Below are 14,426 nucleotides of genomic sequence, written 5' to 3' on the forward strand. Positions count from 1 at the left end.
GAGAGCAATGAGGAATTCATGACAACGCAGATTTAAGACCATCTCTTTGTGAAATGGAGAGCATTTAAGTACATCAGATTGTTTCATATTTCTGATTTGGGTTTTTCTTCAGTCTCTCTCCCTCCCTCTCTCTCTCTCCTTATCTCTCTCTCTCTCTCTTCCTTCCAGTCATTATTTTTAAAATTCATCCTTGTCATACTCTCTCTATTATACCCTTGTAATAACTTTGCATTCTACATGCCGAAAAGCAATATAAGCTTGATATTTCTCAATGAAAGACTATTGCATTGCAACTAAACATAATACAGTGACATTCCAAAAGACAGAAAATATGAAGATGACAAAACAAAGCAGACTTGAAAAAAAAACCAGCAACAATACAGACAGATGCCAAGACACAGAGTAACACAAACAACAATAAATTGCCCCCTCTGTGCAACTACACATAAACATCCCCTCCATACTTAAAAGATATGCCAGTGAACTGTTATGAACATTTGATTTTTGCAACATTTGCTCAAAGAACACACCTGCCGTATAAGAAAAAGACAAGAACAGCCCCCCACCCCCCCAAAAAAAAGTGACAAAAACTGCTGAAAGACCATAAAACTCTTGACAAAAAGAAGTGAAATATGCAGAAACATTGCCATTGTTGCTTGTTACACACTTTGCTGTTTTCCTTTGCGAAAAGTCCTTGCTGTCTTTCAATTATGATGTCACAGATCAGTATGTATAAGACAGATTCCACTGAAGATTGCAGACATTACAATATCAGAAAGACTTTCACAGTTTGGAATAAAGAGGAAAAAAGAAGAAAAAAGAAGAAAAAGGAAAAAAAGAAAAAAAAAAAGAGGAAAAAAAGACAGCCTTCACTTGAGTAACACACCACTGTAAGATATTGCAACCTTCTCTCATGTGCTATTGCAAAAAATATCACACAGGATTTGATCATTTATAACAATCCATGCACTGTGCAGCTTATTCCTCAACTACACTGGGAGTCAGGTTAACAAAATATGCCTGTTATTCCTATACTGCAAGTAAGGGGGGGGGGGGGGGGGGGGGGAAGCACCCCTCCCATCTATTATGGCATGCCAACATTACTGTACAAATTGTCAACAGTACTAACTACCAGTAAATCTTTCCCTAAGCAGATAAAGCATTTGGCACCAGTCTACAATTGGGTGAAATCTTTTTCCCATCCAAGTTATGATATGAGACAAAAAAAACAACAACAACAAATAATAATTCAACTGGTTTAAGATATTTGCCATTCCATTCAAGATGAAATTTTACTCAGTTTTCTAATTTATTCAGTCAAAGTATATGTGCACAATGCCGATAACATAACGTTATGAAGATACAATTTGGTTGGATGTTGCTTCCAGGTCAAATAATGGTGAGCCATTTTGCCAGTCAGCTTTCCCTGATATGGTTCCCTGGTGCTCATCTTGATAATCCATGCATTGCATTTAGAGAATAACATCTCTTCCTACACTTGCAAATACTCCAAATATGTGATTTTACTCTTTATTAGAAAACTCACCAGAAATGTGTTTCTCCCTTTCTTATCTTTTTATCCAACCTTTTTTAAAAAAAAATCATGTCATGGATCAATTCAAATCATAGGATGTCGTTCCTTGCACTCTTTCCCAATCAAAACAACAATGCGGCAGAGGAGCCTACCCAAGAAGCCTGTAGTGAATATATGCAAACAGTAGATCTCTTTAACATAGGTGTGATCTTTCCCTCCCTAAGCAACTCTCCCTTGATGTACATCAGTAAGTACTATGAGGACACTGTGAGAAGTCAATTCCTCTCACATGGTGGAATTACTCGCAGTAATTACTCACTCCCTTCCTTATATATAAGCAGGAAACAAGATTCGAGGGACCTGATCTCTTTCTGAGGTGCACTGACAATCGGTTGTTAATGACGGAAGAATGCGAGCAGCTATGATGGTGATTGCTACTCTGTCCTTCATTGTACAACATGAAGAGATTTTAGGGTGCTGTTGATAGAGGAACGAGGGCAAGTGATTGGGAAAACTGCCTCTATTTTAGTTTGTGGCTCCCTCAAGGCATCTGAGCAGACCCTGTCATTCCTATTGGTGTCAGTGTGCGTGTGTTTCATCTAAAGCAAAAAGTCACGGTCAGGATGCGTGCTTTTCTGCGGACCCTATACACATTTGGCTGAAAGTGAAAGAACATAATAATACACTGTCTCTTTGGAAAAAAAAAAGGAAAGAAAAGAAAAGAAGCAGAAAGAGATAACTCCAACCGACAGCTTTAAAATATTTCTGTGCAACCTACCGCTGATACATTTGTAAATGTCAAACAATGCATGCTAAAGATCTGATAAGATAATTCTTTAATTCCAGAGCAGGAGAATGAAGAGAGAGCATCTATGCAACGAGATCCAACCAAGCTGGGCTACAGCCCCTCACAAGAAATAGATATGAAAAGTATATATAATATATGTATATATTCCTCTCTGTATATCACACACACCAGACCAGCTGGAGTACATACAACATTTTTCTGCATATTTGCCTTTTTCCCCTTTTTCACACGATGGAAATCTACTACAAGATTTCACAGTAGCAAAGAAGGGCAACAGTCACAATTTTGAGAAGAGACCTGGATTCTACACAGCACAAAATTTTGATCACGTTAACGGTCACAGTGAAGACAAAGAGACCACAAGACATCATGCTTCCTAAATACATCAACTAGCTTGCTAAGGGATGAGATCAAAGCCAGAAAATGCTTACCTGCCAAGAACCAGACAACATGAAATTTTTTCTGCGTTTCTGTGAATAGCTCTGTTTTGTTTTGTTTGTTTTTATGTAAGGATACTCTGGGCAGGAGACGAGATGTTTTTGCCACAATAACTCTGCCGCAACTACACCTCATCTTTAATAGTTCTCTTGCTCTTAATCTTTCTTTGTTCAGCAAACTGTGCATACTGAGTGTGTCTATACTACGTCAAGTCCTAGAAAGTCACTTTGTCCTTCCACACATTAGCCCCCTCAAAAAACAAACAACACTACAGCTACATACAATGCACTTGTTCCACAGTGATGTCAGTTGCAACATTCAACCAAGACACAAAGACACATGAAAGTTATCAAGTGGAATGTTTGTTCATACATTTCCTCATCCACTTATTGTAAATCCAGTAATCTGCATTGATACACATTAGATAGTGTTGATATGGCGTAACGTACTCGTCCTTCTTTAAGAAGAAAAACCTTTGATGCCACGGCCGACAGCCATCATGCGCTGAAGTGTGAGGATTCCTGATCGCCCTTCTACATCATGAATGCTATTGCATCTGACTTCCTGACAAGGTGTCATTTCAGCAGAGCGTAAATGTATTGACACCTCACAATGACAAGAATCTACAACAACCAGATCATCTACGGAGGATAGTGCCACAACCAACTCATCCTTAACAGATTACAGAGACCACAAGCAAAATGAAAAAAAAGAAGAAGAAATAAATCACTGATGATCTCACATCTACTTCCAAACATTTCCCTCAAACAAAAATGGCTCTTGGAATGATTTCATTGTTTTGGTCTCCTATATATTCAACTGGGTAGAAAAAGATATGAAAATGCGAAGAAAATAGCAAATGTCCAAAGCTCAGCATATCACACAATATACAAACTTGTCGGAAGACGCTCTTGATACACAATTTTTTTTTCTAAATATCTAAAAATTGGCGATTTCATCCGGCTCTTGTCGCTTGACTAGCCGTGTCTTCTTGAAAGCGTTTACAAATGGAAGCAGCCTGACTATGACATGACAGTGGATTGTATACGCTCGCAAAGCTGTGGCTGAAAAGAGTCGTTCTTGTTCACCTGAGCAAAGCTCATGCTCGGCAATGACAATTCTTTGTCACCACCAGCTTTCCCCATCTAAAGCATTTTGCGCTCAATCTTATACTTCTGTTAACTTTTCTTCAAGCAAAAGAAGAAAGGTGTACCTACACATATATATGTGACCACTCACCACATTTCCCCTGATGAAACCACAAATATTCAGGGTAAGAAAACTGCAAAATACAGCAATTTCGTAGAAAATGGAATTTGATAATCATCTTAAAAGAATTTGCAGCTTGATTTCTTAACTACCTCTTATTGAAATGTCAAATCTTATGAGTGGTTGTGCAATTTGAAATTGTCAGTTTTCATAAGACACATGACAACGGTGTTCTGAACTGATCTGCTGTGTTAAGAATCTCCTCCTGCTTGAAGGTATCTCAACTTTAACGCCATTTTTTTTTTCTTCTCCAACATGGCGGCTGGCTTTCTTTTTTCTGCCTGTGCTATTTTTTCTTTTCCTAAATAAATGGGAAGCAAATTGGAAACCTTAAGAGTTTCAAGAATTTGGAAGTCATAAATTATGACTACAATGCTAGGTGGCTGTGTCAAGTTTCTGTGGTGACAAGTCACATATATCTGCACTAATGCATACAGTCGTGTTACATGCAACTTCATTTTCTAGGTTTCTGAGCAGCAAAGACATATAGCCCACTAGTTACAAGTTACAAACTTCATGCAATACTGGTAATAGATTTCTACCATATGAATTTACCATGATTCAGGGACTCATATGGCGCTCTTGGTCATGAAGAAGGAGCAATAGCGTGTGCAAGCATAATATAATTTCTTCTTTTGAAAGTTGAGAACAAGTTCTGCGAGTATGCTCATACATATATAAGTTCATTTCCATGGCTCATAAATGGATATCTTAACAGAGCAGAAATTAACCTGAAATTGCAAATATCAAAGTACGACAGGAGGAAGAAAAAAGAAATGGTTGGTTGCTTTCATTATACGATACTTAATGCACAAAAATAAAACAAACAATATCAATTTCAAGCCACAGACTCCCTGAATATCATTTCTATGAGCAAAGATCAAAGCACAGCAATGCCCTTGTTCTGGATAAAACAGACATATACTATGCATGTTTGTGTGTGTTTATCCACCTTTGTTCTTGTAATTTTTGTTTTGTTTTGTTTGAAAGGATAAAGTAGTGGCTAGTTAAGTATGAAAAGCCCTTGCATATAGGAACAGTTTTCCGTGCTTTAATTTGGCATTGTCTCTGCACTAGTATGATGAAAAGCTCAATATTTTTGCCCACCATCTTGTTTATGTGTGTGTGTATGAAAGGACTGAACTGACACAGCTTCCATTTTTTCCCAGAATCAGTCTTTGGTTAATGTACGACTGTCCCTGGGAATATATACAAAATGCACAAAACAATCGATCTCGGAGCAGGTTCTGGGCCCACCTTCTCTGTACGGCCGTGCAGCACCCCTGTCTATTTATGGCAAGTTCTTGCAAGTTTTCTCACTGACTTTTTTTTTTTCATCTCACTCTAACAGGAAAAAAAAAAACACAGTGAGCTGCAAAGAGCAGTCTCCCAACTACTCCAGTGGAAGGTTAACTTTTACAACAAAATTCAAGTCCACCGTTGACCTTCCTTGATACTTATATTTAATAGTCTGTTTGCATCTGCTGCTTCTTACAAAATATATGCATATTAAAAACCACCAAACTATCATTTAATACTCTGCGTTAATCATCAGCCCGACATCTCTTTTTCTCATATTCAAAACAGAAACTTAACCAAAACGAAAAAAAAAAAATTCTAGCTGATGATGCAGCAATTTCGACTGGGTTCCTCCCCGACGACCTCCATCCCCGAGAATCTCTTCATCTCCCCATCCTGGTTGCCATGGCGATCCTCCGTGACACCGGCATCTCCGTTCTGGCCCTGGCTGTCCTCCACCTTGAAGTCGTAGCGCCCTGTCAATGGGCGGATGCGGATTTTCGTGTGTGGCCCCTTCACCTGCTTGGCGTTGGACTTGTCGGTGGTGGCAGTGGGTTTGGATCTTGGAGTTGATTGTTCTGTGGTTGCCAGGACAAGGGGGATGCAGAAAGAGGAATTGGGATTTGGGCGAACACAGAGGAAACAAAGTCAAGACATCAGCATATCATTCAGATATCACGTTATAAATCTTAACAAGGTCATCTATGCCAAAAATTCAGACTAGCATAAATTTGTGCTGCAAATGAATTTTGGGATAGATATATTTTTTTCTTCCAATCATTTCACTGAAATAAGCATACTAGTCATAAATGAAATGTCTGATTTTTACACAGCTACTGCAAATAACAAAACAAATGCAAGCTTCTATTTTCAGTAAAGCAAACAGTGCGGCTAAAAGAGCTGTGCATACACTGTGAACAGAATCTCTGGCAAAATTTCTCATCTTGGATTGGACACTGTGGCTGCTCGCAATGCGTGGCAACACATACTTCTACCTCACTTGAAAACAGGGAGAGATGCAGTATGGACTAAAACTACACTTCCAATCACAAGAGTCTGTTTCCATGCACAACTACTTACTGCAGACAAAGAAATACTCGAAGACAGTTCAAAAGTTCTATTCTTTCGTATAAAAAAAATTAAATATACATATATATATTCACAAAAGGAAATTTGAGATGTTATAAATTAGTGTTCTATATGAATCTCAGTGAATTTGTTTCCGAATGAGTGAAATCTCGGCATGATGACACGAGGTGAAATGTGCCCACATGGTTGGACCAATGGACCGCACAAGTATCGATCAGGATTACTTGGGTGAATGATGATGTCATGTTATGCAAGCAATAGATCATCATGGCATAAAATTCAGCAGCTTCAGAAAAAAAGAAGAAAATGTCCAGTGGCATGTAAATATGAAGTGTAATTAGGGCATTTATTTAAAAAAAAGTTTTAACAAGATAAAAAAACTTGCTCTCATGTTAGTTCCATATAAATTTTCTGAATATCTAAATACTGTTGTGTAGGGTCAGTAAGTCCACCTGTTTAAATAAATGATTATTAAAACATATTCACAAGCAAACATCACTTGCAAAAGCAGCTGACAAGGTACAATTGTAGGTTTGATCCATTTTTTCCATTTTTTTTTTTTTTTTGGGGGGGGGGGGTATATTTTGACATGGGACATTGGTCACTGAGACATCATTGCATTGCAGAAAGGCATGAATGCAAGAATGCCAATGCAAGAACACACTTGACATGGTCGAGTTGCTTCCAAGGGAGAATTTGAGCTTGCTAAGCACTCATAATTGCTCATCAACTTTGCTGTTTCCATGGCTCTTTTCAAAACAAATAACAAACAAAAAACAACATTGCTTTTCCTGTATGGAGTTAAAATCCAACAGCATCAATTCACATACAAGTAAATCAGCAAGCGACATAGCTTCACTGCACACTTAAAATTAAAAAACAAAGCTGGCATTACATGAACAGCGAGTCTGATTCATTCACTGTAAACCTTGAAATAATGTGTAATAAGAACAAATAGGACAGAAAAAAACCTTGAAAAAAGCATGATAACAAATAGGGTAGAAAAAAAAGTTAAATGAGGAGCCTTGGGGGGTTGAGAATATCCATATGCACCCACAAGTCTGAACAATAAGATAAGCACAAAAATGAAGCTTCAGCATAACACTTTTAATACCACTGTGTATTAACAGTACAGTGGCAAAAAAACAGTGGCTATACAGAATGCCACACAAAGTCACATAGCAGGATGGGGGTAGGGCATGGGGTAAGGTATGGGGTAGGGCATGGGGTAGGGCGCGGTGTACATGGGTGGGGTAAGGTGTAGGGTAGGATGGGGGAGCAGGGTTGAGGTAGAAGGCCGTGTGAAAAATGTAGGCGCTGAATCATCTAATCCAAGATTAATGTATCACTGTTAAAGGTGGATAATGAAGTTGGATGCATACTGTACGTGAGTATACCTGGTAGGTCAAGGAAAAATCAAGGTATGAATATCATCAGGAATACACACATGTATCCATAAACCCTGATAACTGTGTGACATTTAGTGCAGAAACCAAGTGCACAAGTGTAAGCAAGGTGACTTTGGAGAGGAACGTATATGGATTACATAACAAAAGTGAACTAGTAGGGATGTGTCGACAAGAGCAGACAGTTAGGCATAAGAATAAGTGAATCAACATACAGTTGACAACAATGACTTCACAAATGAAGATTTACTGGTAGATGTGATTTACCTTAGAATCATGGTAAATATGATTACATGTAACAAGGAAAGAGGAGGCATGTAGTTCAAGAGGAGCATAGCATGCATAGGACAAACACACATAGACATACACACTCCAAGAAAATTCAATAATCCGTATGTTTAGTGTTTGAAATGGTATGTAAATGTTTCTCTTCCAATCCTTTCATTTCATTTTGCTACCTTAATTCTAATTCTAATAACTGATTTTTTTGATATCTCAATATCTCTACAAAAACTCTGAGGAGGGAAAGAGGTAGATTTAATGATATTAATACTGATTAAGAAAAAAAGCTTGGTGGTAACTCTTTACTAAAATAATTCATTGCAGTGCTATGAGATGACAAACACAAGTTGTCACATATTTGCCTGTGCAGGTATTTTGCAAAGGTGCATGGAAAAAAAAATCAACTCAACTCAACCAACCCCCCCACCCCCCCCCCCCAAAAAAAATCTATATTTCATTTGTTTTCCTTTCCTTAAAACCCTTTTCTGGTAAAGTATTGCACATTACTAATCTAATCATAGGGAGGTAAAGGAATTTTTAACAATCAACACTAGAGGGGGAGGGGGGGGGGGGGAGTGAAGGAGGGGGGGGGATTAGCTGCTTATCCAGTCTCTACAGAAAGCTACCATATAATAATGTCCACTGTGCATGCCTGCCATAGAAATTATGGGTGGCAAAGCAAATGTGTGCAATTTCCATAACATAATTATTTTTGTTAAATATGAGGGGGGGGGGGTGTCGGGGGGAGCTGTTTGCACATCTTGTGCATTGAGACTACGTTCACTCTTTCTTCTTTGCTGTATGATAGACAGACATAATTTATCATGCTGATCTCAATCTTTATAAAGTTGTACCTTGTGCTTTTATCTGTGTAACAAACTTAGCTAGGGGAATTGGTGTGACAGACACAGTGTAAACACATGCTGCAGAAATTACAGTGAGTCTTGCCAACAGTCATTTCAAGAAAAGGGTGATTATAAAGTGCACGACACAAAAACAAATTGCATGCGAGAGTTTTGAACAAGAGAGGGGCCAGTAGAACGACACACGCTATATTGAAATTTGTTTCTCTTTCAAGCATCAACACTGCCCTCATTAGACAGAATATGACAGCTTTGGACTGGCTGCAAATTTCAAAAAGTATATATGCAGGAGGATGAGCATGAGGCGTCAAAATCTTTTTTAAAGCCAACACGCGGGCACATACAATTACGTAACCTTGCCACATATAAATCCACAGTGCCACATCTGTCTGCGCAAACTGTCATTATCAAGACCATGGACCAAGCCGCAGTTTATATGTCATGCTGCTGCTTACAAGTTTGAAAATGCACACAGCATAGGGTTGAGATTGCACACAACAGTCTGAAAGCTGCTAGAGTATGTAGGTATGGGGACAGGGGAAAACAAAAATAGTGTGTTGCTCTATTGCACAGAACATTTCACAATATCTCTATGTTGATTTCTAGGCTACAATTTAAACTTTTATCACATTTTTCTCTAGTCTACCTAATAATTATCATAGTTGGCCATAAATGGGACAGTACCCCGCATCCCCTCCCTCCTAAAATACGAAAGAATGTATCATTCCTAGGGACAAATTTGTATCTAGAAATCTATGTGTGCTGATAGTGCTTTATGGTTCTATAAACTGTGAATTCAATATTTCCATAAATAATTCTTTTTATTAATTCGCTCCTATTTCATCTTTCGCAAGAGTGTGCTACATAGCTAAGCTATGTTGTGCAGCTGCCACTGTGTCAGAAATTCTTCCTAGAAAGAAATTCTGAATAAAAATTCAGCTCAAATCATTAGAATGTGAATAAAATTTGTTCGTTACTGAAATGCTAGCCCAGATAAAGGTGCCACTGAATATGAAATAATGTTCACTGTTGTAAAAGAACAGAAATAAACAGTCACTTAGGCTGATAACAGAAAAGAAAATGAGGATCTTTGTTAGTGATTAATTAACCCGTTCCATACGGGAAACTGGTGGCCTGTGTATTAAGTCTATGGGGATTTCAGAATTCAGTATGGCATGGGTTAATTTCATGTGAAAATCTTTGATAATGCAACTAAAAACAAAGGAAATACTGATCACCGGTAAATTTGTTAATCATGAGTCAATTTACATGTCGATCATAGGAAAAAGCAGGCCCTGCAGAAACCATTAATTCTATGGGTAGGCAGAAAAATGACTGATTCAACTGGAACGATATCACAATATACGACACCATACCAATGTGTCCATATGAATGAGATGTAATGACAAACAAGGTTACTGTATGTAATGAGGATTTCTTGACCTGCACAGACCCAATGTTAGACAAATGTCATGATATTGAATCAGAAGAAAGTCTGATAAGTTACATTTATGAATCTTTTAAAGCCAACTTTACAGACCCAAACCCAAAGAATACGTAAGACAACATAAAAGCAAAATTATTAAAGGGACGAATTCTAAGTGATGTATGCTTCTGGGAAGGGGGGAAATAAACAAATTATACAGAATTGAGTAATAATTGTAGGTGGTGGTATTTACATGCAAATATCACACATTTTGAAGGTGGCTGAATATGTTGTCTCTAGCAGATTCGACACCGAACCCACTTTCTTTCCCTTAAACTCTCATTGGACTTGCCCGCCGCGTCACCCACTGCCAGAGAGTGATCCGAATCTGTTGAGGGTGGAGAAAAATGGCGAGTGGAAAAGGTGACGCTGTCACTGCTGTGTAATCGTTATCAGAAGCAAGACATGGGGTTGGGTAATGAGTCATTCATAGTTCATTCAGACATCACAAACGGCTTCATCTCGTGGAACGCACGGCGCAAGAAGGGCTACGGATTCTTGGCCCTTGAAAATCACCGACGCTTTTCACTCTCGTACATTTCAAAGGCCTTCATCAATTCAAACTTTATAGAGTAGCAATTTCTCGATCACATTTGTTTCAGTGGTACTTCTCTCTGACATGTAATCACTTGGTGAAATTAAAATCATTTGAGAGAAAGATATTTATAAAAATAAGGCTCTCTGCAACAACCTTCACACTACCTTTTGTAGTTCAAGACAGCAGTACTTACAAATCTTACCATCGATATTTTGCATGTCATATTGCCACATACGGCAACAACACATGCAATGCCGACTTTAAACGAAACTAAAAATAAGTCTTAAATTTCAAGCAGTTGTTTTGAAAAAATCAACAAGAGTAGAATTGCCATCATAAGAGAAGCAGAACATAATAACTAAAACATGATGCCTCCAGCATCCTGCAGAGCGCAGGCAAAACAACAACAGCATCTCAAACCTGCTTTTATTAGTGTGCACTGGCATGCAACTCTGATCAATCTTGATCAATCTTGATCAAATGTTGGGATTGCTTAAATCCTCTAAAAACATAGTTACACACTAAAAGAAGCTTACTAACCTCATAGCATTGCCAAATGTCTTACTGCATTTTTCCCAAATGTCTAGTTACTTTTTGGAGAGTGATCATCACAATAATTACAATGATTATTCCCAATATTATGCTTTGTTCAAACAATCAGAGTGATAATTCTACTATTACTACACAAATGTGAAACTCATGGCTACATGTATACTTGCGTTGTTCTTTCTAGCATTAACTATCCCCCACCCTCCCAAACCATGACCATTCACATAACTGACCAACAAGAAATCAGTCCTCATCAACCTTGCAAAGATGTCACCATATATCTTTTCTTAAATAGAAGCTTTATTTTTAAGATCATGACATCCCTGCATGTATGTTCAGTGTTCACCTACAATGGAAGACCCGGAGTAATTTAATTGTTTTCATTCATTAGAGACATCAATATCAGAACTACTTATGCAAACACAGAAACCAAAGATCAATTTTCAGTCTTACAAGAAAACCACAAAGATTCACACATCACAATAGGCTTAGAGGAAACAAGAAAAACAATTGCAAAAGGCAACTAAGAGATAAAATCACTTTACTAGACTGCTTCTAATTGACTAGATGTGTGAAGTGCATCATGAAAACTTTATTTGGTGCAAAAGTATATGATGCATACGGTAAAATCCAACACCTTTCATATGTCACCTATCCATAATTGTAAGACTGAATTGCTTTCCTAATATCATCTATCCAAGACCAACTCGATTGAATCTACAATTCCCTAAGTATGCAAAAGAACAAATCATAATTACAAGTGATCAGAAGTACCTTTTATATGTGTACATCATAAATGTTGTGTAGATGTGCGACTCTATCATTTCTACACCTTTGACACAAAGAGCCCTCCCATATTCTGGTCAACATTTTCTGCAAGATTCCTGAACTCCGTTTAATACCCTCCATAAAATTTGACAATCTAATCTACCTCGCACAAGCCACAGTCACAGCTTGGCAGTTATGTTGCTCTCTATATTTCTTTTTTGTTTAATGGGCTGCATGCTTGAGCTTTGCATACATGTGATAAGTTGCATTAGTGTGACGAAAGCAATTAGTGTTAATTTGTTTTGATTTCAGACTTTCTTTGCAATTAAGAGTGTATGTAATTTCATGAATACCATGGGGCTTCCTTAGTATCCCTGTATTTAACCAAGCCTTTTAAGGTGTTAACTATTTTGGATTGTTTTTTTTTTTTCTATCCCTCTATAAAGAATTCTGGCTAAGGATATGTAGCATCAATGTTATATCATTGCAGATAGCTTTAAAAAAATGACTATATAAGGATTAGAATGAAATTCAGCACTGACATTAAGCGGAGGTTAGGCAGCTGTAAGCAAATAAATGGAACAGAAACTCTAAATAATAAATGACTTATCACTATCAATCAAAAAGATAAACAACACACAAATTATGACTTCAGAGGCTGGTAATTATGGCTACAAACCAGCTGTGCATGCACTCACAGAAATAAAATAGATTGAAATAAAGCTGCAGAGGTTGTGAGGCAGGAGGTTAAAGAGCCTAGTCACACACAAGGCATTGTCAAAATCAATCAGCTTAAATCAAAGAAACTACAACTTGTTTCCTGGCACAATGGATTTTCCCCTAGCATACCAGAGCCCTCATAATGAATTTATCTGAGTTTGTTGAAGGACCGTTTGAAAAAATAGAATCAAAACGATTATTGCAATATGACTTTGAAAGTGATATTCAAAAGACTAACCCTCTTTTATTTAAATAGAGTTGTTTTTAAATACTGTAAAATTAACAATTTTTTATTGATTTTGCAAACATATCTCACTGCTAGGTCAGGCACAAACAAGGCAAAGTCTTGAGTTGAACATGGATTTTTACACGACACTAACAAAGCAGTGTTTAAATGATGCATCATCAAACAGATCCTTGGATAGGCACATGAAAGTTAATAATAAGCAATGCAAAATTTACAAAGATTCAAAAGTGATTCTTAAGGAAAGTCATCTGTGCAGCATGCTTGGAAGTAGATGAAATGTCAATTTGAAATCTATTCAAACCAAAGATTTTTGATGACCTCTCATCATATGTCTTCATTTTATCATATGACCCAGGATATTGTAATTTCAGTTCTGACAGGAGGATATCTTTAACATTTTACATATTGCCTGGCTGATGCTATTATCTATCCTTGATGTGTGTTCTTATAAATGGCTTCAATTGGGGATATTGTAGTGTTTCACTCCAGGCAACTGGGGATACATTTCACACCGGGCATATGCCCATTTGTTCAGAGTATTTTCCTGAAGCAAATGGACATGTTCCCTCTTAAGGTCAAGAGATAATTTCAATTAGTCAATATCAGATTACAGAAAAAAATCAGAAACAAATAATGGAATATGCCCAGTTACCATAAGCAAACTGTAATATCCCCAGTTAAAGCATCTTATGAGAATGTGTGTGCATGTTGAAGGGGGGGGGGGGGGCTTTTGTGTTGTTTTCATCTCCTTTCATGATCTTAGTGCATGTCCTGTTTTCATGGCAACAAAAAAACAAAAAACAAAAAAGGACAAGAGAAAACTTTTTGTGGCTCAAAGAAGAGTAAAAGGCTTCTACTGGTGAGTATCAAGCTGAAAATGACATCACTAAAGTTGCAATAATATGTGTGGTGCATGAATTCTCTTAAATGTCTTTCTCTGTCTCATTAATATTTATCCTTCACAAGTTCTTACTTCTTGCTAAAATTTGTCACCTGGCATACTAATCTTTGTATGATAAATTCTCTGCAAGCAGGGAGGTGGAGTAGGTCACAGGATATTAGCTTTAGATAAACTAAACAAACAAAAACACACAAACAAACAAACAAAAGTTTCTTTTAAGTTTTTTTTT

General features: G+C 37.4%; 1 protein-coding gene across 4 annotated transcripts in view; it reads right to left on the reverse strand.

The window, feature by feature from the left end:
• Nucleotides 1–4,722: 4,722 nt before the first annotated feature.
• Nucleotides 4,723–14,426, reverse strand: part of LOC139738695 (protein phosphatase 1 regulatory subunit 16A-like) — a 116,679-nt gene continuing 106,975 nt past the window's right edge. Inside the window, exons 11-12 of one of the 4 annotated variants that reach the window (XM_071649328.1) lie at nucleotides 10,668–10,802; nucleotides 5,802–5,926 (exon numbers count right to left, since the gene is read on the reverse strand). In XM_071649328.1, the coding sequence (XP_071505429.1) occupies nucleotides 10,711–10,802 (92 nt within the window). In that variant the 3' untranslated portion in view covers nucleotides 5,802–5,926; nucleotides 10,668–10,710. Of the gene's footprint in view, nucleotides 5,927–9,689; nucleotides 10,803–14,426 lie in introns of those variants that run through there. The other 3 variants (XM_071649330.1, XM_071649327.1, XM_071649329.1) reach the window with 3 other exon arrangements.

Source organism: Diadema antillarum, unplaced genomic scaffold (genome assembly GCF_040938485.1).
Source record: "Diadema antillarum isolate AM-2024a unplaced genomic scaffold, OU_Dant_1.0 seq00000765_RagTag, whole genome shotgun sequence".
Classification (NCBI taxonomy): Eukaryota; Metazoa; Echinodermata; class Echinoidea; order Diadematoida; family Diadematidae; genus Diadema; species Diadema antillarum.